This window comes from Coregonus lavaretus (genome assembly GCF_964263955.1).
Source record: "Coregonus lavaretus genome assembly, chromosome: 15".
NCBI lineage: Eukaryota > Metazoa > Chordata > Actinopteri > Salmoniformes > Salmonidae > Coregonus > Coregonus lavaretus.
The window spans coordinates 27,198,180-27,222,664 of NC_140002.1; the positions used below are offsets into that span (position 1 = coordinate 27,198,180).

At 43.9% G+C, this 24,485-nt stretch overlaps 1 protein-coding gene across 1 annotated transcript; it reads left to right on the forward strand.

Moving 5' to 3' along the window:
- Positions 1 to 327: 327 nt before the first annotated feature.
- On the forward strand, positions 328 to 24,485 carry LOC311142780 (2-acylglycerol O-acyltransferase 2-A-like; the record flags this gene model as incomplete). The annotated part of the gene is made up of 6 exons (XM_084178452.1): positions 328 to 421; positions 1,696 to 1,874; positions 16,382 to 16,586; positions 16,826 to 17,000; positions 23,395 to 23,594; positions 24,313 to 24,485. The coding sequence occupies 6 exons, from the start codon at positions 328 to 330 to the stop codon at positions 24,465 to 24,467; spliced, it is 1,008 nt and encodes a 335-aa protein (XP_084034578.1). The 3' UTR covers positions 24,468 to 24,485.

A 24,485-nucleotide genomic window follows, 5' to 3' on the forward strand; every position in this document is an offset into this window, starting at 1 on the left:
ACTATGAATGTATCAGTGATTTACCAATCAGGACCTTGATTGGCTCAACAACAGTAACAAGACGTGATGTTTAATGAAAACATTTGTTGACACATAAATGTTCTTGCAACTACAACTGTTAGCTGGGCCAGTACCAGCAAGGTCAAAGGTCTGAGTAATTAATTCATGCATTAAAGGATTGCAGAGATAAGACGGTCAAATGTCGGTTGACCGTGGATAGAGAGGGAGAGAGGCAGACTTTGGACCCACTTCACTCACTCACTCTCCTGGGTGTCCCAGTCATAAGCCTCCCGTCTGCCTGCACTGCCTGGCTCTCCAGTCCCCACCATGAAGATCCAGTTTGCCCCTACCAACCTGCCCTTAAGCAGAAGACTGCAGACAGCCTCCGTTCTACAGTGGGTCTTCTCCTTTCTGGGCCTAGGTGAGTGTCTGTCTGCCACTGTTCTGTGCTGTCTATGTGTGTCTGTGTGTGCTGTGCAGCCGTGTTAGCTAGCCTTTCTTCCTCCTTACTTAACAAGTGGGGAGATTTGTGTCCCGTTCTGTTTGCTTAACGGGTTGCTCGGTGTGGAGAAGTTTAAATGGAATTCTATGAGAGTTTCCACTTGCGAGGCAGGCTCACTGCTGGCTGACTTCCATGTGCCAATGGAGTTGTGCCTGAAACAGAGAAAGGAACATGCATACAGTAATACATGCATACAGAAGAAACTCACGTATCTAACTCTTAAGTAACTCTTACATAACATGTGTTGGACAGTGGAGAGACTCCAAGTGTGTCGCAATAGATTTGTCCATTAGGCCTTCCACACTTTTTATTCTCCCAGAGATGGATTGGATACTGTGCATCAGTGGTACCTAGAGGACAAGAGGAAACACACTTCCTGGTGTTAGCTTTTTATGACCACATGACCTGACAAGGAAAAACTCTGGGTCCTAGTTATTGGTCAATCTGTTCAGGTCACGTGGTCAGGAAAAACTAATGGCTTGAGTTGTAGTACACTTCTCGGTTTGCTTAGGTCTCTTTCTCTACCCCTTTCTCTCTCTCTCTATCCCTGTCCCTCTCCTGCTCACTGCTGCTCAGTATGTCAGCAGGTTAAGAGATGCAACCTAATAGTGCTGTGTGTGTGTGTGTGTGTGTGTGTGTGTGTGTGTGTGTGTGTGTGTGTGTGTGTGTGTGTGTGTGTGTGTGTGTGTGTGTGTGTGTGTGTGTGTGTGTGTGTGTGTGTGTGTGTGTGTGTGTGTGTGTGTGTGTGTGTGTGTGTGTGTGTGTGTGTGTGTGTGTGTGTGTGTGTGTGTGTGTGTGTGTGTGTGTGTGTGTGTGTGTGTGTGTGTGTGTGTGTGTGTGTGTGTGTGCCAGTGTGCCATCTCCCGAGTGGCGCAGTGGTCTAAGGTTGTGCTAGCTGTGCCACTAGAGATCCTGGTTCGAATCCAGGCTCTGTCATAGCCGGCCGCGACCGGAGACCTATGGGGCGGCGCACAATTGGCCAAGCGTCGTCCAGGGTAGGGAGGGAATGGCCGGCAGGGATGTAGCTCAGTTGGTAGAGCATGGCGTTTGCAACGGCAGGGTTGTGGGTTCGATTCCCACGGGGGGCCAGTATGAAAAAATTATAATGTATGCACTCACTAACTGTAAGTCGCTCTGGATAAGAGCGTCTGCTAAATGACTAAAATGTAAATGTATTGGTTGTCTTCCTCCAGCTCCATGCTGCATCATGCTGTTCTTTGTGTTGATGTTCACTCGGTTCTGGCTGATCAGCGTGCTGTACGCCTGCTGGTGGTTCGTCGACTGGGAAACACCGTCTAAGGGAGGCAACAGGGTTCACTTCCTGTCCAACCTACGTGTCTGGGACTACATGAGGGACTACTTCCCTGTAAAGGTGGGATAGCTTTACTGTGTTTACTGCAAGCTGCTGTTGATAATTCTTCAGAACTGTAGTGTAGAATTGCCCTTTTCTATGTTCAATTGAGAATACGTTTCATATAATCACAGACAATTCTCAATTCTGTATGCATATAATACTGCATCTCTGTGTGGAAATTCATATACTATGGAAATGGTAAAGACATTTACCTGACCTTTGGTTAGAGGTTAGGCAGTATCTCCAATATATTTTGCTGCTAGTGAACTCTCCTCATTCCAAATCCCTCCTGTGTTATTTTGACTGGAGGCTGGAGCCCTCTGCAGAGGATGAGTCCAGTGATCTGGCAGTGGCTCCTCAGTCTGTATCTATATACAGGAGCATCCAGTCAGGACCACTGATAAAGCCAATTATGCCATGTTTCTCATTGTGTGGAGGTATGTATGCTCTCTCCGCATGACAACCACATCCTCCTGCTGCTCATTCTGATCCTACTGTAATTGGCTCATTAGCTGTCAGATTTAATTCTTTGTCAGATCTCAGTTTAGGTGTGATGGCAGATGTTTTTTTGTGAGTGTTTTTTTGGGGCTTCAATAAAAGAGCAGTGCACAGTCCGGTGCATGTTTTTTCACATGAGGGATGCATAGGCCCTATCTACAGCTGTTGCTGGTTGATGTCGCCATCTAGTGGTAAAATATGGATTGTGTGTAGAGACATACAAGTTCAGCTAAGAAATGTGAGTTGGTATTTGTTGGAATTTGATCATCATTAGTCTTATCCTAACAACTCAGTCTCTCAACATCATACCAATGCCTATATGCTGTGTTATTGGATAGTGCAGTAAGAAATCCTGTTTAAAAGGATATACAAATCTTTGATTCTATTCTATGGAGCTTGGAGGCCTGTGAGCCTGCAATATCCTTCCACTGTGATGGGTCCACACTCTTGCTCTTGGTCAGAATGTACACTTTGGTCTGTACTGATAAGCATGTGAACATCAACAACAAAATGTCTCAGCGGTGTATTTTTCCTTTCAGTTGCTATGCAGAGCTTTGTTATCTATAGTTTGTCTATTTGAAAGTCTCAATGGGGTCACATGAATTAGCATAAATTATCTTTGACATTGTTAAATCCATAATTGTTATTCTAATGATATAGCCAGACCTATTTCTTCATTTGATGTGAATTGTAGTGTTTCTTTTTTTTAAGCTTCTATTGGTCATTGTAATCAATTGGTATTTTCAGATGAAATCAGCCTCAGATAATCATAAATGTAGTGTTTACATTATTCAGTGATGTGTTTGGATGTCCAACAACAGCTTAAGTGGGGCATACCAATGTAAACCTTCATTGTAAACATAGAATGACCTTTGATAAAACAATGCTCAAATAGTTCATTTCAGAAAGAAAACACCATGTAGAAATATGTTTAACCATTTATTAAGCAATGAAAAATGCAAGTCTTGCCGAGATTGGCTCTGCTCCTTCAGGGTAGCAAAGAGTCAATATTAAATAGCCTACAGGCAGTGAGCACGGTAAACTATACCAATCCCCCAAAACAGCAGGACCTTACACCAGCCGACTATGTGTAGCTAAGGCAGAGTGCCGTTTAGATATGATCAAATAGACCAGCTAAAGTAAACCTACCAGCTTAAGGATGAATACCATGTGAGAATGTTAACCATGTGTGGCATAAACTGAGCGACTTATGACTTCTATCCCTCATGACATACTGCCGGGTACCCTCGCTTGAGGCAAGATGAGCTTCATCTGCCTATCTTGACAACATTACAGTGTGAACCCAGCCGCCCTAGAGACGCACCGCCAGGTGCTCTCACTGAACTATACAAGTAGCTTGATCATCTGTGGGCCTACATTAAATATCTACCATCTAACAAGCAACCTAAGCAATATGCACCCAGCCAACCACCTGTAGCTAATATACACCGAACTTTATCATGATACGTGCCAAAGCAATGCTCCCGAGTTGTGCAGTGGTCTAAGGCACTGCATCTCAGTTCTTGAGGCGTCACTACAGACCCCCTGGTTCGATTCCAGGCTGTATCACAACCGGTCGTGATTGGGAGTCCCATAGGGCGGCGCACAATTGGCCCAGCGTTGTCCGGGTTTGGCCGATGTAGGCCGTCATTGTAAATAAGAATTTCCCCCGTGATCTTCAGTGTGGATGCAGGGACAGATAGAGAAGCCGTTTAAGCAGCACCAATGCGAAATGATAGAGCTGCGCACAGCTCAGGAGATAGATATCCCACAACGTTGGCAGAGGAGATGGAACCGTGATGTGCTACTGACAGAGTAGAGATACTCTTAGATATGCATGTTCATTCCTTCTCCATAAGCCATGAAGAGTAGGTAGACATGGATCCCTGAGCAGACTGTACGCTGAAGGGTCCTGACGCCCAATATGAACTGAATCCCTGCTATCAGAGCATGATAAGGCTGCATTTGCCTGACTGAATTTGGAATAGAAAAGGCATACATTATATAACAGAAGACATTGTACAGAGAGAAGAGCATAAAGTAGACTGCTGCAGAGCGCACAGCTCAGCCATGACATACCATCACATAGCATAAAACATACGCATTACTAAAAAACTCCCAAAACCGCAACTAAACGTTAGTACAGGTGGTTTCGTAGCTACCTAAATAGCCTAATGTGCTACTGAAATTGCTCAGCTGTAGCTGATGTATCTGCAGCATGCACAGTGAGAGTGATCTGATAATCAACCTAGACCTATAGCCTACCTGAGCTGAAGGCTAATGTCTAACAGTGTATGACGGTGAGCCATGAGAGAAGAATGAATGACCTAATGAAGAGAGAATAGACCCCATAGATTACTAGAATAAGCCTGCACATAAGAGTGTCTGAAATAAGATCTAACAGACGTTCCACTGAGAGGCAATGAAGGCTTGATCACCAACACTGATCGCCAGGTGTGTGTTAAGCAAGCCCGCCGCATGCTAGGTAATGCTAGTATCAACACCCATCCAACACAGCTGAAACTATAGCAAGCCTTGATTAGTCATCGCACAGTGTCAGATTCCCCACTAAGGTCCAAGGTGATAACCCTTCATCCTCAGATTTCAAGTTATGGTTAGGCAGTAGTATCAATTTAAAATGAGGCTGCAAGCAGAATATTAATTAATAACAGCACTAATACATGACTAGAATGAAGTGATCGCTACAATAGCGCACAATACAATAGCGTATGATAGAATAAGAACAGTCACTAGAATAATACTACTAGAACGCAAGATTAACTGACAGGGAGGACCACCTAGGTAAAATGCATGACATGATTAGAACATGGCTAATAAATCAGTGCCTGAACCTACTGCTGCAAGAAGAATTATGTATAACTGCGTTGACTGAAATTATACCATAAAATGTATGCTAATAGTGCAACAGTAGGCTATACACTAATAAGCTAGCAGATTTATGATTTCTCTGAGCAGAAGAGCAGCAAAAGTGTAGCTATACGAGAAGCGCACTATCCAGACCAGTCTGCAAGTTAAATTGAATATGTTCTAGCTTAAACTGTGTAAGGGAATAGGGTTCCAAAGATACAAACCATAACCAGATAATTTGTGAAACATTTGAAGTGTGACTGCTCTCGCGCAAGTCACATTAACTAATGAAACTGTGATGACTCATAAAATGTAGGCCATCTCTGATGTATGCATTGATTGCAGCGGTCTCATGAGTTGCGCAACACGCAGTGATAGTTACTATCCATATTGATGCTGCACTAAACAAATTAACGTCCGCAGAGACTTCAATACTATCAAATCACCGTGATAAGCACCATCTCCTGCCAGTGGCATGTATTCATGGATGCCAAGGGAAGCCAGGCTTCCCGCAAAAAAAGACCAAAATAAAAAAACATAAAATAATGTCTCTTTTGTCTCTGTATTTCATCATTTTCCTTCAGTTCGCAAGAGGCTGAATGTATCTCACAGGAGAAAGCATCAGAGCGAGCGGAACAGCGCCCCTCTGTCTCTCTACATGTAGGCCATCTATCTGATGCTGTCTGGGCCAAACGAGTATGACATTTTTCCTGCCAGTAGCATTGAAGGCATGGGAAGCCAGCAAGCATCTGGCCTCCCTTGACAAAAATAAAGTATTAAATGTTTTGCCAATCAGCGTTGAGCTAAACTTAGCGAGCTCAACTGTGAATGGTCCTGGCACATCAGAAAAAAGTGTCAAGGGAAGCCAGCTTGGATTTGGCTTCACTCCTATCAAATCCCATTGAGAGCATACGTCATTGACAGGAAAACTTGAATTGTTGCATCTCGTTGTGTTGTTGTCCTCCGGTGGCTAGCTAGCCAGCTAGCTAAAACTGGCCCTTTCCTAAATTAGCCATGGATGGAGATAGGGATTTGGACTTGTGGTTTTACTTAATTCTCCGTACTGGCCAATGATTATAACGCAGATTCTGATCCAACAATTAATTAATACATTGTTGTTCCCCTGGCCTGAGATGTAGAAAGCGAATGTTAACTATCTAACGTTGCCCATGAATGGAAGTTAGGCTAGCGAGCAAGCATTTTGGCCAGGGAGCCTAGGTCAACAAAAAATAAAAGGGTGTACTGTATGACAGAGTGATAGACTGTTTCATCACCATGAAAGAGAGGATGGCATTGGTGTTTCTCTACAAGTAGGGTGAGTCAACATGTTTTTCTACTTGCACGAATGTGCACACATACACTTGTCACTTGGCTTCCCCAGTGATTTTACCCACGCACCACTACTGTCTCCTGCTCATAATCAGAAAACATTGCTACTCACTCACTGTATATAAACGCATAGCCTGTATGCATAACCACGGGAAGTAGGGGTGCTGAGGGTGCTGCAGCACTCCCTGAAAATAAAAAAATATGAGTCTAAAAAAAGTAGTGCACTGGGCCTTTACTTGTCCTGTATTAGCAGACCAATATAGCAGTCTGCAGCAGTCAAAAGTTTTCCAGCATCCCCCCACGTCAACAAAAGAATCGCATCACCTCCACACTACTTCACGCGGCTATGCCTGTATGCTACCCTAGCATAGGTTACTTCCTCATTGTATGGCGAGGGATGATTCTCCATGAATGGTGTGTGTTTACAGAGCGCACCGACTCTGCCCGAATGCTGGTATTGTGAAAAAACAAGTAGTCTACAGTGAGGGAAAAAAGTATTTGATCCCCTGCTGATTTTGTACGTTTGCCCACTGACAAAGACATGATCAGTCTATACTTTTAATGGTAGGTTTATTTGAACAGTGAGAGACAGAATAACAACAAAAAAATCCTGAAAAACGCATGTCAAAAATGTTATAAAATGATTTGCATTTTAATGAGGGAAATAAGTATTTGACCCCTCTGCAAAACATAACTTAGTACTTGGTGGCAAAACCCTTGTTGGCAATCACAGAGGTCAGACGTTTCTTGTAGTTGGCCACCAGGTTTACACACATCTCAGGAGGGATTTTGTCCCACTCCTCTTTGCAGATCTTCTCCAAGTCATTATGGTTTCGAGGCTGACGTTTGGCAACTCGAACCTTCAGCTCCCTCCACAGATTTTCTATGGGATTAAGGTCTGGAGACTGGCTAGGCCACTCCAGGACCTTAATCTGCTTCTTCTTGAACCACTCCTTTGTTGCCTTGGCCGTGTGTTTTGGGTCATTGTCATGCTGGAATACCCATCCACGGCCCATTTTCAATGCCTTGGCTGAGGGAAGGAGGTTCTCACCCAAGATTTGACGGTACATGGCCCCGTCCATCGTCCCTTTGATGCAGTGAAGTTGTCCTGTCCCCTTAGCAGAAAAACACCCCAAAGCATAATGTTTCCACCTCCATGTTTGACGGTGGGGATGGTGTTCTTGGGGTCATAGACAGCATTCCTCCTCCTCCAAACACGGCGAGTTGAGTTGATGCCAAAGTGCTCGATTTTGGTCTCATCTGACCACAACACTTTCACCCAGTTCTCCTCTGAATCATTCAGATGTTCATTGGCAAACTTCAGACGGGCCTGTATATGTGCTTTCTTGAGCAGGGGGACCTTGCGGGCGCTGCAGGATTTCAGTCCTTCACGGCGTAGTGTGTTACCAATTGTTTTCTTGGTGACTATGGTCCCAGCTGCCTTGAGATCATTGACAAGATCCTCCCGTGTAGTTCTGGGCTGATTCCTCACCGTTCTCATGATCATTGCAACTCCACGAGGTGAGATCTTGCATGGAGCCCCAGGCCGAGGGAGATTGACAGTTCTTTTGTGTTTCTTCCATTTGCGAATAATCGCACCAACTGTTGTCACCTTCTCACCAAGCTGCTTGGCCATGGTCATGTAGCCCATTCCAGCCTTGTGTAGGTCTACAATCTTGTCACTGACATCATTGGAGAGCTCTTTGGTCTTGGCCATGGTGGAGAGTTTGGAATCTGATTGATTGATTGCTTCTGTGGACAGGTGTCTTTTATACAGGTAACAAGCTGAGATTAGGAGCACTCCCTTTAAGAGTGTGCTCCTAATCTCAGCTCGTTACCTGTATAAAAGACACCTGGGAGCCAGAAATCTTTCTGATTGAGAGGGGGTCAAATACTTATTTCCCTCATTAAAAGGCAAATCAATTTATAACATTTTTGACATGCATTTTTCTGGATTTTGTTGTTGTTATTCTGTCTCTCACTGTTCAAATAAACCTACCATTAAAATTATAGACTGATAATTTCTTCGTCAGTGGGCAAACGTACAAAATCAGAAGGGGATCAAATACTTTTTTCCCTCACTGTATATGATAGGCTACTCCCGAGGCTAATTCTACTTGGCTAACTAGTTTGTAGCCGGCTATTGACTGACAACAGTAGCACAACATGCTGATCCTTGCAATCAATGACATCCCTGCAGCAGCCAAACATTGCAACATGAGCATATCAGAAAGCAGCAGCATAAAGATAAATGGCTAGTTACAGCAACAGCATCAATGTAGAAAAAGAAGCCAGCGCTTGGTAGCAGCAAGTGGCAGAAGGATGAGTGAGCAGACCCGGTCAGCTTAAATTGACTGCCAAACAAGGTAGGCGTGATTGTTACTAGCCTCTAATTGATGCCATCTCAGCTGATGCGTTAGCCTGAGGCGGGGCACTCGGGTGTCCTTTCTGCACTGGCTCCGCTTCATTTTGATGTCAACATCCTATCATCTCTTCTATTAGTTATTATAGTTCTCTGCTTTTACCATTACATGAAATAGTACAGCAAATGTAGTTCTTCAGAAAAGTTATTATAGGCTAAAACTGTGAAAAAACAGGTAAAGAGAGACTTGCTATGAATGATACTTGGTGTTATCAGTCAGTCTGATATCTTCTTTGATAGCATGCTTATCTGTTGTACTTAGCACAGAGTGTGTCCTTAATGTCACTTCTCCAGTGTGTCCAATGTTTTCCCAAGGTAGAAGCCCCACCTCAAGACTCTGCTCCTTTGAGTGGGGGCAAATGTCCCTGATTGTTCCATACTGTATACTGAGAAGATAACATATCAAAACCAACTGATTAGTGAACACAGTCAATACCAAAATGTACTGTATGTAAAGTGTTCTGTGTGTATTGAGTATTGAGTCAACAGTCAGAGTATACAGACAGAGCTGTATTGAGGCAAATACATTTTATTAGAGAGAATAATGTCTCATTCAAGCAAAACATAAATTGGTTCTGAATGCCACACGCACACATGGGGAATTTACATCGTTAGGTCTTATGGACTTTCCTTCATTTCTCAAGGAAAGATACAGTACATTGAACACAACCAGATACCAAGTTCCCAACAAAGAGGACTTCTTCAAACAAACACATTTTAATGTCATTTCCCCTGTATTATCCCCTGGCAAGTGCCGATCGAGCATTTGACTTCATGCATTATTAAGGCTGGAATAAAGAGTCAATGTTAGACTGAACAGAGCAGTGTCCTTCAGAGGGTGTCATCGGTTACACTGAGGTCTGGTTCTCCACCACCGTCCCTAATGACAGTGTCACTGCCTCCGACTGTAAGCCAACCACCTGATTTGAAAACGTGTTCTGCTCTCTGCAGAAATGAACACTAACTAGACACTGACTCCTCTCATGACTTTACATTTGTAGAATGTATACATTTTAGTCTCGTTTGAACCCTACTCTAAGCCAAAATGCAACAACATGCATATGCCTAAAACCTCTGCTGAGTTCACATATATGGTAGACTTGAGTATAGGTTACTGTATGTCAAGCCTGAGGGGAAAATAATGTGAACAATTGGCCAGTGTTCTCTCACTATGGCAATCCACGCCTAGAGCTCCATTCTCACTCATACAGGCATCTGTGTTGACCACTAGTACAAAATCTGACAAAGCTCCATTCCCCAATAGACAAACAGTACAGTGGTCTTAGAGCTTGACTTATTCTGTCATCTGTTTTTGGAAACAGCTAAATCTCATGATCAGATAGAGGACTACAGGAAATGAGAGAAGGACAAATGGGTTGTTTACAATCACAAAACCCGAAATGAAAAGTGGTGGTTCCCAGCTAACAATTCTATGACAGAGTACGTTTTTGTAATGTTGCCCGTAATGTTCCCCTAATGTTTGAGTGTCCAGTTTTCCACTAATTCTGGGAACATTCTATCTATCTTAGCTAGCAAAAAAACATTCTGAGAACCTTTTTAGCATAAACTGGTGTTCAATTTAGAACATTCCCGTAATGTCAAACAGAATTTATTTAGAACGTGGTTACAATGTTCTCAGAATATACAACATTAATGTTCTTGACACGTTTTATGGGATGTTGCAAGAACATTCGTGTCCAGTTGTCTGAGGGCTAATTAGGAGAATATTCCATCAACGTTCCACGAAATATACACAGGACATGGTTGCCATGTTCTCAGAATATACAATATTAATGTTCTAGACACGTTTCATGAGAACGTTGCAGGAACATTTTTGTGTATCAGTTGTGAGGAAGTTGCCTGATGGTCCCAAAGAAACGTTCTCTCCTCAAAAAGTGTTTCATTACACATGCCTTGTTGCTTTTGCCAAGCCCATCAAGGCCCTGATTGGTGAACCAGTGATCCATTCACAGCTATTTTTGTCTGTTGGCAAGGGATACTCACACACAGTGCTATTAACTTACATATTTGACACACTTTGACATACATGATTACATTGTACAGTGCATTCGGAAAGTATTCAGACCCCTTTACTTTTTCCACATTTTGTTACTTTACAACCTTATTCTAAAATGGACTACATTTTAAAAAAATCCTCATCAATCTACACACAGTACCCCATAATGACGAAGCGAAAACAGGTTTTTAGAAAATGTTTATAAATGTATTAAAAATAAAAAACTGAAATACCTTATTTACATAAATAATAGTGAAGACATCAAAACTATGAAATAACATTTTTACATTTACATTTTAGTCATTTAGCAGACGCTCTTATCCAGAGCGACTTACAGTTAGTGAACACATATATATTGTTTTTATACTGGCCCCCCGTGGGAATCGAACCCACAACCCTGGCGTTGCAAACGCCATGCTCTATCAACTGAGCTACATCCCTGCCGGCCATTCCCTCCCCTACCCTGGACGACGCTGGGCCAATTGTGCGCCGCCCATGAGTCTCCCGGTCACGGCCGGCTGCGACAGAGCCTGGATTCGAACCAGGATCTCTAGTGGCACAGTTAGCACTGCGATGCAGTCAAATAGCCGTTACACAGCCTGGAGGTGTGTTGGGTCATTGTCCTGTTGAAAAACAAATGATAGTCCCACTAAGCACAAACCAGATTGGATGGCGTATCGCTGCAGAATGCTGTGGTAGCCATGCTGGTTAAGTGTGCCTTGAATTCTAAATAAATCACAGACCGTGTCACCAGCAAAGCACCGCCACATCATCACACCTCCTCCTCCATGCTTCACGGTGGGAACCACACATGCGGAGATAATCCGTTCACCTATTCTGCGTCTCACAAAGACACTGCGGTTGGAACCAAAAATCTCCCATTTGGACTCATCAGACCAAAGGACAGATTTCCACCGGTCTAATGTCCATTGCTCATGTTTCTTGGCCCAAGCAAGTCTATTTTTCTTATTGGTGTCCTTTAGTAGTGGTTTCTTTGCAGCAATTCGACCATGAAGGCCTGAATCACGCAGTCCCCTCTCAACAGTTGATGTTGAGAGGTGTCTGTTACTTGGACTCTGTGAAGCATTTATTTAGGCTGCAATTTCTGAGGCTGGTAACTCTAATGAACCTATCCTCTGCAGCAGAGGTGACTCTGGGTCTTCCTTTCCTGTGGCGGTCCTCATGAGAGCCAGTTTCATCATAGCGCTTGATGGTTTTTGCGACTGCACTTGAAGAAACTTTCAAAGTTCTTGAAATTTTACGGATTGACTGACCTTAATGTCTTAAAGTAATGATGGACTGTCGTTTCTCTTTGCTTATTTGAGCTGTTGTTGTCATAATATGGACTTGGTCTTTTACCAAATAGAGCTACCTTCTATATACCAACCCTACCTTGTCACAACACAACTGATTGGCTCAAACACATTAAGAAGGAAAGAAATTCCACAAATTAACTTTTAACAAGGCACACCTGTTAATTGAAATGCATTCCAGGTGACTACCTCATGAAACTGGTTGAGAGAATTCCAAGAGTGTGCAAAGCTGTCATCAAGGCAAAGTGTGGCTACTTTGAAGAATCTCAAATATTACATGTATTTTGATTTGTTTAACACTTTTTGGTTACTACATGATTCCATATGTGTTATTCCATGGTTTGATGTCTTCACTATTATTCTACAATGTAGAAAATAGTAAACATAAAGAAAAACCCTTGAATGAGTAGGTGTGTCCAAACTTTTGACTGGTACTGTATATATACATTTGTTGGCCTTTACTACTACAGCCCATAGAAACACATTGAGTAACACATTCATAAATGGCAAAAAAGACAGTCAAAAAGTAAATCATAAGGAATAAGGTTTTGAAGTGTCTGTCCTATGTCTAGGAGTTTGGACACATATTTAACCCCTTATTTTTGTTGGCACAAAACTAGCTCCATACTTCTATTCATTTGTATGGATTACTTTCAGACAAGTCCTGTGACACTTGTGTGTGTCATAGAACAAAACGGATAACACCATCGTGTTCGTTAGTCTCCCCTTTCCCCAGTGTGCCAAACCGTTCTGACGCTACAGATGTTTTTGTGAGGAGACCGATTTTCATGGTCTGACAAACAACGATGTAGCACAACCACCTTTCTCCGCAGATGCAGAAGGTCGACATACTGTAGGCGGATGTGGTGGATTGAGTTTAAACTGACATGTTTTTATGGGATTTTTTAAATTATGTTACTTAGATTGACGCACAGGTGCGTCAAAAGACTTTTAAGGATTAACAGAGCTGAGATTGACTTCAAACTGCATTCACCCTATTGCTTACACCTATCAAGTTGTTTCAGATCTACCTAGGGAGGAGGGGTCAGGGTTTCTTCTGGACAGGGCTTAACTATACTGGTCCAATAAGCACATGCCCTAGAGATATCACTTATTGGGACAGTGGTTAGGGTGTTCATCATTGGTGCTGGTGGGTTTGAGAGCCGCTAGGGGATTCACCCTACTCTCACATTCTTAGCAATATACACTCCATGACCAAAAGTATGTGGACACCTACTCATCGATCATCTCATTCCAAAATCAATAGCATTAATATGGAGTTGGTCTCCCCTTTGCTGCTATAACAGCCTCCACTCTTCTGGGAAGGCTTTCCACTAGATGTTGGAACATTGCTACGGGGACTTTCTTCCATTCAGCCACAAGAGCATTAGTGAGGTCGGACACTGATGTTGGGCGATTAGACCTGGCTCGCAGTCTGCGTTCCAATTCACTCCATAGGTGTTCGATGGGGTTGAGGTCAGGGCTCTGTGCAGGCCAGTCAAGTTCTTCCACAACGATCTCGACAAACCATTTCTGTATGGATCGCACTTTGAGCACAGGGTCATTGTGTGGCCTCACATTCTGTGAGCTTGTGTGGCCTAACACTTCGCGGCTGGGCCTTTGTTGCTCCTAGACATTTCCACTTCACAATAACAGCACATACAGTTGACCGGGGCAGCTCTAGCAGGGCAGGAATTTGACAACCTGACTTGTTGGAAAGGTGGCATCCTATGACGGTGCCACGTTGAAAGTCACTGAGCTCTTCAGTAAGGCCATTCTACTGCTAATGTTTGTCTATGGAGATTGCATGGCTGTGTGCTCGATTTAATACACCTGTCAGCAAAGGGTGTGGCTCAAATAGCCGAATCCACTAATTTGAAGGGATGTCCACATACTTTTGTATATATAGTGGATGTTAATGTCATTATTTGGCAACAGTTACAACACACCTATCTGATCTACTTAAAATGAGTTTCTCATTGAAAGATAGAAATCTGTAGGATTCATCCTTTAATTAATCATCTCAATCCATAAAGTCAATAAATCCCACCATGCTTGCTCGTGAGAGGTTAGCGTAACCCTAGCTAGTAGTGGCGGGCCTTGATTCTTGGAGCTCATTGACCTTGAACTGCTAATCTCAAACACTGACTGTGTTTGTTAGCAGCTTTGTTTTGACATGACTGAGCGATGCTGAGCGTGAGCATAACATGACCAGCACCTGACTACCCTTCTGAAAAAAACGACATAGACCAGCAGCTGCTGGTGACTAATGCAGTTTTTTCTGGTGACCAGCATATGTTGTGTTTTGGACACTTTGATGCTGGTATGCTGGTGATACTGGAATGCTTGTGACCAGGAGGCATGGCTTATTAGGGGTATGGCTTTCAGATAGTTATTTTTGGCGAGTAAATATGATTCTTGTTAAGTTCGTACACCACAAATGTAAATGTTCCTTGAATATTTTTGAACATAACTTATTCTATTATAATATTAATAACATTATTATTTACATATTGTAACAAAGTGGTAACTATCCCAACATTGGGATTTTCATAGTGTCTTAATTAAGGAACTCATACACTTGTGTAAGACTCATTAAAGCTATGAAACTGTCAGTGTCGTCAACCTTAACATGTGATAACAATACAATAGAACAGATGAACCGGAATTAAATTTACTCTCACAGGTGGCCAAAAAGAACTACCTGAAAGCCACACCCTTACCTGCTGTCTCGACCTCTGAATGCTCTGCTATGAAAAGCCAACTGACATTTACTCCTGAGGTACTGACCTGTTGCACCGCCTACAACCACTGTGGTTATTATTTGACCCTGCTGGTCATCAATGAACATTTGAACATCTTGACGAACAGTCTGGCCTTAATGGCCATGTACTCTTATAATCTCCAACCGGCACAGCCAGAAGAGCACTGGCCACCCCTCAGAGCCTGGTTCCTCTCTAGGTTTCTTCCTAGGTTCCTGCCTTTTCTAGGGAGTTTTTCCTAGCCACCATGCTTCTACATCTGCATTGCTTGCGGTTTGGGGTTTTAGGCTGGGTTTCTGTATAGCACTTTGTGACATCTGCTGATGTAAAAAGGGCTTTATAAATACATTTGATTGATCGATTGATTGATAAGCCACGCCTGCAGTCTTCTGATATGACCCGCTGGGTGTAATATCTCTATAAACCAGCATCAACATCCCAACTACGTGGCCCAATGCGTGCAACCCAGCAGTTGGGTCAGGATACAAACAACCCAGCATTTTTTAGAGTGTAAGGGTAGCCTATTAGTGCAACCTTTTTAATTAATTATTGTGCATGTTGATCTTACATGCTGTTAGAACAAATGTTATACATGTTAATGTTCCCTTTTTAAATTGGGTGGACTGAGACTAAAAAACATTGCCATAGCCTGTAGTAAAATCAAATGTATTTATAGAATCAGAGATTCTCTAAAGCATCTGAGATTCTCAAGTCCAAGTCAATGCAGAGTCCTCCGGGTCTCAAACAGAATAGGCCTGAGTCCACCTTGTTCACTGAGCAGCTAGACCAGCTAGACCATGCTGGTTGGCCAGCATAACCAGCTAGACTATGCTGGTCAGACAAGCCTGACCAGCATCAGACCAGCACTGAAATTGAAATTTATGCTGGTCTATGCTTTTTTTTCAGCAGGATAGCTAACAAGAACCTTTGACCCCATCCTGTGAATTCTGGCATGCTCCTCCATCCTGTTTATCTCCCATCTGCCTGTGCACAGAGACAGGCGAACTCTGGTCAATACTGGTTAGATAGTCTCTTCTCACAGCCGCTGTGGAGGCAGACAAACAACAGCTAGAACTCACACAGGCGACATGTGATAAAGATACACATGACATGAAGATATAGGCCAAATACCTGGAAGTCAATTCATAGGCTTCCTAGAGAGTATGGTTTTCAACTAAACTTTCAAATGGTTTGAAAGTCTCTAATAAAGATTCAGATTTAGAAATGTATTTGATGCATCCTGTATACTGTGTTGTACATAACTATTTTGAGTATTGAAGTCCTTAGAAGTGAATCCGCTCTGTGTTGTATTGCAGCTGGTGAAGACAGCAGACTTGGACCCCAGGCAGAACTACATCTTTGGTTTCCATCCCCATGGGATCCTGGTGGCTGGAGCCTTCACTAACTTCTGCACGTACGCTACAGGCTTCAGGAAACTGTTCCCTGGCCTGGACAGCTTCCTGCTGATGCTACCTCTCTGGTTCAGAGTCCCCTTCTTCAGAGACTACATCATGATGGCAGGTTAGTGGGGTTGGGGTTAGAGGTCAAGGCAGGGTTACTGTAAAACACTTTGTGACAGATGTTGCTGAAAAGACCAAGATGGCGTCTGATTAATTGATTGGTTGATTTATTGATAGATTGATGATAGCATGATACAAACATGTTTGAGTTTGATCATCGTTCGACAGTGAAGAATAGTGTACTAAACCTTTCCCCCACTGTAACCAACACCTGACCTGAGTGTCTACTGTGTGTCCCAGGTCTGATTCCCTCGGACAAGGGGAGTGCCAGCTATCTGTTACGTCGACAGGGAGGTGGGAATGCCGTTGTTATAGCAGTGGGAGGAGCCCCCGAGGCCCTGGACGCACGCCCTGGCGCCTTCACCATTCTCTTAGCCAATAAGAAGGGCTTCGTCAAACTGGCAATGGAACATGGGTAAGACCAGGGCCAGAGGTGGCAGAGTACATTTTACTGCCTGTGTCTCTGATGAAATCTTATATCTACTCTCATGGTTGCACAAGTGACTTCAACTGTGTCAATCACGTCATCATAGTTTGATATTAATGTTCACAGTGTGCACTTGTGGATGGCTTCCTGAAATAGTAACTTGTGTAAGCCCTTTGGGAATTTCAATTGGGAGCATGCAAGCACTGTATGACATACAGAGGGACAAGTCAAGTAACACCATTGATTGATTGATTGATTGAATTTATAAGACCATTTTTTAAATACATACACCAGCCGGTGACACCTCCACATACAATCTAAGAAAATCATCAAGGATATCAGAATAAAGCTTAAAAGCTTATTTCCATTGTGTACCTTTTGGAGGGGGAAGGGGGGGGGGGGGGGGTGTCACAATGTCCAAGCTAAGATTTCGAGTTTTGGTCTTTAGTCTGTTACTGTAACCTAACAGCTTCAGACACCTCCATAATTTACTCGGATTGTTCCTGTTCTCAATAATTTTGTCATTAAAATAATATTTATTGGCCTTCTCTATCATCCCATTAACCTAATTTCTTAATTTCTTATAGTCAATAAAAACATAATCTGCCCTGGATTTCCTGAACTCCAGAAAGCATTCATTTCTTCGCTTAATTGCCTTTAAAATGTTATCGCTTATCCATGGTTCTGTTCTTTGCTTAATTCAACCACAAACAAAACAATTCTGGCGCCAGCTTGTCAACAGCATCTAAAAACAAAATTGCTCAAATAAGCAAAGAGAAACGACATTACTTTAAAGACATGAAGGTCAGTCAATCCGGAAAATTTCAAGAATTTTGAACATTTCTTCAAGTGCAGTCGCAAAAACAATCAAGTGCTATGATAAAACTGGCTCTCTGTCACGACTTCCTCCGAAGCTGCCTCCCCTCCTTGTTCGGGCAGGCTTCGGCGTTCGTCGTCACCGGCCTTCTAGCCACTGCCGCTCCATATCTCATCATTCCATTTGTCTTGTCTTGTCAATTACACACACCTGGTTCATATTCCCCTCATTAGTATGTGTTTAATTGTTCCCTCTGCCCCCTTGTCCTTGTGGGTGATTGTTGCATGTGAGATGAGTGTAGCTCGGTGGAGCTACCTGTACTTTGTATTGCCAGGGTATATTTTCCCCGTGTGCCTGTATTTGTTCCAGTGCGCCTGTTTTGCGCACTGGACTGTTGACACTATCCAGTGTAACCATGTACTACGGAATAAACTCTGTATTCTGTGATTTACCCTCCTGCGCCTGACTCCTTCAAATCACACTCTCATGAGGACCGCCACAGGAAAGGAAGACTCAGAGTTACATGTGCTGCAGAGGATAAGTTCATTAGAGTTACCAGCCTCAGAAATTGCAGCCCAAATAAATGCTTCACAGAGTTCAAGTAACAGACACATCTCAACATCAACTGTTCAGAGGAGACTGCGTGAATCAGGCCTTCATGGTCGAATTGCTGCAAAGAAACCACTACTAAAGGACACCACTAAGAAGAAGAGACTTGCTTGGACCAAGAAACACGAGCAATGAATATTAGACCGGTGGAAATCTGTCCTTTGGTCTGATGAGTCCAAATTTGAGATTTTTGGTTCCAACCGCCGTGTCTTTGTGAGACGCAGAGTAGGTGAACGGATAATCTCTGCATGTGTGGTTCCCACCGTGAAGCATGGAGGAGGAGGTGTTATGGTGTGGGGGTGCTTTGCTGGTGACACTGTCTGTGATTTATTTAGAATTCAAGGCACACTTAACCAGCATGGCTACCACAGCATTCTGCAGTGATACGCCATCCCATCTGGTTTGCGCTTAGTTGGACTATCATTTGTTTTTCAACAGGACAATGTCCCAACACACCTCCAGGCTGTATAAGGGCTATTTGACCAAGAAGGAGAGTGATGGAGTGCTGCATCAGATGACCTGGCCTCCACAATCACCCGAACTCAACCCAATTGAGATGGTTTGGGATGAGTTGGACCACAGAGTGAAGGAAAAGCAGCCAACAAGTGCTCAGCATATGTGGGAACTCCTTCAAGACTGTTGGAAAAGCATTCAAGTTGAAACTGGTTGAGAGAATGCCCAGAGCGTGCAAAGCTGTCATCAAGGCAAAGGGTGGCTACTTTGAATAACCTAAAATCTAAAATATATTTTGATTTGTTGAACACTTTTTTGGTTACTACATGATTCCAAATGTGTTATTTCATAGTTTTGATGTCTTCACTATTATTCTACAATGTAGAAAATAGTAAAAATAAAGAAAAATCCTTGAATGAGTAGGTGTGTCCAAACTTTTGACTGGTACTGTAAATACAAACTCCTCCGCCTTTGCGATTGTGGTCTCTTCTAATTCATAAATAACTTTCTACTTCAATCTCATCGTTTTTTATCTAACCATCTAGCCATGTTTCGGTAAAGCAAAGCACTCCCGCCTTACAGTTATTGGAGAGTAGGCAAATTTCCTCGAACTGGGGAAGAAGGCTTCAAATGTTGAGATGAAGGATGTGTAGTCGTCTCGTAGAAAACCCCTTTTCTAGAGTAAAATTCTCCTCATCTGCTGGAACTGTCAGCCAAAATTGTTAACTTGAAACAAGTATTGACTCCCTGCCATCCAATCACAGCAGTTAAGCTCCATCCAGGGTTCACGCTGGCATCTGACCCCATTGTTACCCAATTCAGTTTTCCCTTGATTTTGCTGGTGATACAGCGAGTTCAGCTACAGCAGCTCAAGTCTTATTTAGTGGTATACACAAAGCTTGCTCAAATCAAGCGTTTACATGACTCCTTATGAATTACATCAATAGTGGAATCATGATAAGACAGCGCCGGAGAAGATGGCTGCCGTTTTACAGCCCTCTAACCAATTGTACTATTATGTGTGTTTTTCCGCGTTATTTGTAATTTATTTTGTACATAATGTTTCTGCCATCGTCTCTTATAGCCAAAAAGAGCTTCTGGATATCAGGACAGCGATTACTCACCTCGTATTGGACGAATATTTTTTCTTCAACGAGGCGGCCGCGAAGGATATCATACAGACACCCGACAAGGCCCAAATCCCCGTCATTCGCGTGAGGAAGAGACGGAGATATCGTGGACGTAGATCGGGGTGCCTTGTAAGGATCCGACGGCGAGCGAGTAAACTGCCTCTTCCATCAATCCTATTAGCCAACGTTCAATCATTTGAAAATAAATTGGACGACTTAAGATTACAGTTATCCTACCAACGGGACATTAAAAACTGTAATATCTTATGTTTCACCGAGTCGTGGCTGAACGACGACAATGATAACATTCAGCTAGCAGGCTATACGCTACATCGGCAGGACAGAACGGCTGACTCCGGTAAGACAAGGGGTGGTGGTCTGTGTATATTTGTAAACAACAGCTGGTGCACAAAATCAAATACTAAGGAAGTCTCGAGGTTTTGCTCGCCTGAGGTAGAGTATCTTATGATAAGCTGTAGACCACACTATTTACCAAGAGAGTTTTCATCTATATTTTTCATAGCTGTCTATTTACCACCACAAACCAATGCTGGCATTAAGATTGCACTGAATGAGTTGTACAAGGCCATTAATCAACAGGAAAACGCTCATCCAGATGCAGCGCTCCTAGTGGCCGGGGACTTTAATGCAGGGAAACTTAAATCCGTTCTACCTAATTTCTACCAGCATGTTAAATGTGCAACCAGAGGAAAAAAAACTCTAGACCACCTTTACTCCACACACAGAGACACATACAAAGCTCTCCCTCGCCCTCCATTTGGCAAATCTGACCATAACTCTATCCTCCTGATTCCTGCTTATAAGCAAAAACTAAAGCAGGAAGCACCAGTGACTCGGTTAATAAAAAAGTGGTCAGATGAAGCAGATGCTAAGCTACAGGACTGTTTTGCTAGCACAGACTGGAACATGTTCCGGGATTCTTCAGACAGCATTGAGGAGTACACCACATCAGTCACTGGCTTCATCAATAAGTGCATCGATGATGTCGTCCCCATAGTGACCGTGCGTACATACCCCAACCAGAAGCCATGGATTACAGGAAACATCCGCACTGAGCTAAAGGGTAGAGCTGCCGCTTTCAAGGAACGGGACTCTAACCCGGACGCTTATAAGAAATCCCGCTATGACCTCCGACGAACCATCAAACAGGCAAAGAGTCAATACAGGACTAAGATTTAATCGTACTACACTGGCTCTGACGCTCGTCGGATGTGGCAGGGCTTGAAAACTATTACAGACTACAAAGGGAAGCACAGCCGCGAGCTGCCCAGTGACACAAGCCTACCAGACGAGCTAAACCACTTCTATGCTCGCTTCGAGGCAAGCAACACTGAAGCATGCATGAGAGCACCAGCTGTTCCGGATGACTATGTGATCACGCTCTCCGTAGCCGATGTGAGTAAGACTTTTAAGCAGGTCAACATTCACAAGGCCGCAGGGCCAGACGGATTACCAGGACGTGTACTCCGAGCATGTGCTGACCAACTGGCAAGTGTCTTCACTGACATTTTCAACATGTCCCTGACTGAGTCTGTAATACCAACATGTTTCAAGCAGACCACCATAGTCCCCGTGCCCAAGGACTCTAAGATAACCTGCCTAAATGACTACCGACCCGTAGCACTGACGTCTGTAGCCATGAAGTGCTTTGAAAGGCTGGTCATGGCTCACATCAACAGCATTATCCCAGAAACCCTAGACCCACTCCAATTTGCATACCGCCGCAACAGATCCACAGATGATGCAATCTCTATTGCACTCCACACTGCCCTTTCCCACCTGGACAAGAGGAACACCTACGTGAGAATGCTATTCATTGACTACAGCTCAGCATTCAACACCATAGTGCCCTCTAAGCTCATCACTAAGCTAAGGATCCTGGGACTAAACACCTCCCTCTGCAACTGGATCCTGGACTTCCTGACGGGCCGCCCCCAGGTGGTAAGGGTAGGTAACAACACATCTGCCACACTGATCCTCAACACGGGGGCCCCTCAGGGGTGCGTGCTCAGTCCCCTCCTGTACTCTCTGTTCACCCATGACTGCATGGCCAGGCACGACTCCAACACCATCATTAAGTTTGCCGACGACACAACAGTGGTAGGCCTGATCACCGACAACGATGAGACAGCCTATAGGGAGGAGGTCAGAGATCTGGCCGTGTGGTGCCAGGACAACAACCTCTCCCTCAACGTGACCAAGACAAAGGAGATGATTGTGGACTACAGGAAAAAAAAGAGGACTGAGCACGCCCCCATTCTCATCGACGGGGCTGTAGTGGAACAGGTTGAGAGCTTCAAGTTCCTTGGTGTCCACATCACCAACGAACTATCATGGTCCAAACACACCAAGACAGTCGTGAAGAGGGCACGACAAAGCCTATTCCCCCTCAGGAGACTGAAAAGATTTGGCATGGGTCCTCAGATCCTCAAAAAATTCTACAGCTGCACCATCGAGAGCATCCTGACTGGTTGCATCATCGCCTGGTATGGCAACTGCTTGGCCTCCGACCGCAAGGCACTACAGAGGGTAGTGCGTACGGCCCAGTACATCACTGGGGCAAAGCTTCCTGCCATCCAGGACCTCTATACCAGGCGGTGTCAGAGGAAGGCCCTCAAAATTGTCAAAGACTCCAGCCACCCTAGTCATAGACTGTTCTCTCTGCTACCGCACGGCAAGCGGTACCGGAGTGCCAAGTCTAGGTCCAAAAGACTTCTCAACAGCTTATACCCCCAAGCCATAAGACTCCTGAACAGCTAATCATGGCTACCCGGACTATTTGCACTGCCTCCCCCCACCCCATCCTTCTACGCTGCTGCTACTCTGTTAAGTATTTATGCATAGTCACTTTAACTCTACCCACATGTACATATTACCTCAACTACCTCAACTAGCCAGTGCCCCCGCACATTGACTCTGCAACGGTACCCCCCTGTATATATAGCCTCCCTACTGTCACTTTATTTTACTTCTGCTCTTTTTTTTCTCAACACTTTTTTTTGTTGTTGTTTTATTTTTACTTTTTTTGTTTAAAATAAATGCACTGTTGGTTAAGGGCTGTAAGTAAGCATTTCACTGTAATGTCTGCACCTGTTGTATTCGGCGCATGTGACCAATAAAATTTGATTTGATTTGATTTAGGATAAACTTCAACACACCTAGGAGTATAATGGAAACTGGGTCTGTGTTCTACAAATATACTGTACTTTACAAACACATAGAGATGATCGTAACAAAGCTGAAGGCCAAACTCCTGTCTCAACTCACTTCACCTCTCCTCCACCCCTGTCCTCTCCACCCCTCTCCTTCACCCCACTCCTCTCCTCCTCTCCTCTACCCATTCGCTCCCTAGTGCCCATCTGGTGCCGGTCTTCTCCTTCGGGGAGAATGAGTTGTTCGACCAGGTGGAGAACCCTCGAGGCACCTGGCTCCGCTCGATTCAGGACAAGCTGCAAAGCATCATGGGTATCTCTCTGCCCCTCTTCCATGCGCGGGGCGTTTTCCAGTACAGCTTTGGTATCATGCCCTACAGGAAGCCCATCAACACTGTGGGTGAGTAACATTCAATGTCACTCTGAATTTCTGCCTCAGACATTGGTTCCATCTCATAGTCAAGTAGACCAGATAACTAAGCAATGTTTAAGAAATGTTAGGCCTTGCCAGTTGGTCTACAGTTGAAGCCAGTGGTTATCAGTAGCTGTCCACTATATCTGCCAAATATTTTTTGCCTAATTCTCAAGCTTTCTCCTATTTCTATGTTGCAAAGGCAATTGTTGTTTTTGGCAGAGGTTTCATATCAGTAAACTAACTGGCAGAGGTGGCTATCTGTCATTAAACATGAGGAACATTGATGAGAGAGGGACAGATTTGCCCTTGGAAATATTTGACTTACCAGAATGTTACTAGATAGTTTGATTGCGTCAGTTTGCCGCAACCTCTCAGCAACAGTGGCTGGCACACGGTTAGTTAGCTGTTTGTGTACATCTATTGGCAAGGCCCAACAATGGCATTTTTATTTGGCCATCCACACTTGTCATGAGTAGAAGCATATCCAAAAAGCAAATACATTTTTGCCCATTATGCACTACTACCAGTGGCATACCGCAGTTTCACAAGGCCCGTTTTTGGTTTGGGAGCTCATGAGCCCTCCAGAGCTCATGGGCCGCCCTGCACTGTGTGGTACGCAGGGTTGTGTGGTACGCCAGTGACTACTACAGTAACCTATATATGAACGTAATGTCATCATGCATACCCTTGGACCTCTCCACAGTGGGTCGGCCAATCAGAGTGGAGAAGAATGAGAAGGCCACAGTGGAGGAGCTGGACGCCCTCCATCAGCTCTACACAGAAGAACTCAGCCAGCTGTTTGAGGAGCACAAGGGCAAGTATGGAGTGCCAGAGGACCAACACCTCAGCTTTGTCTGAAGAGAGAGAGAGAGAGAG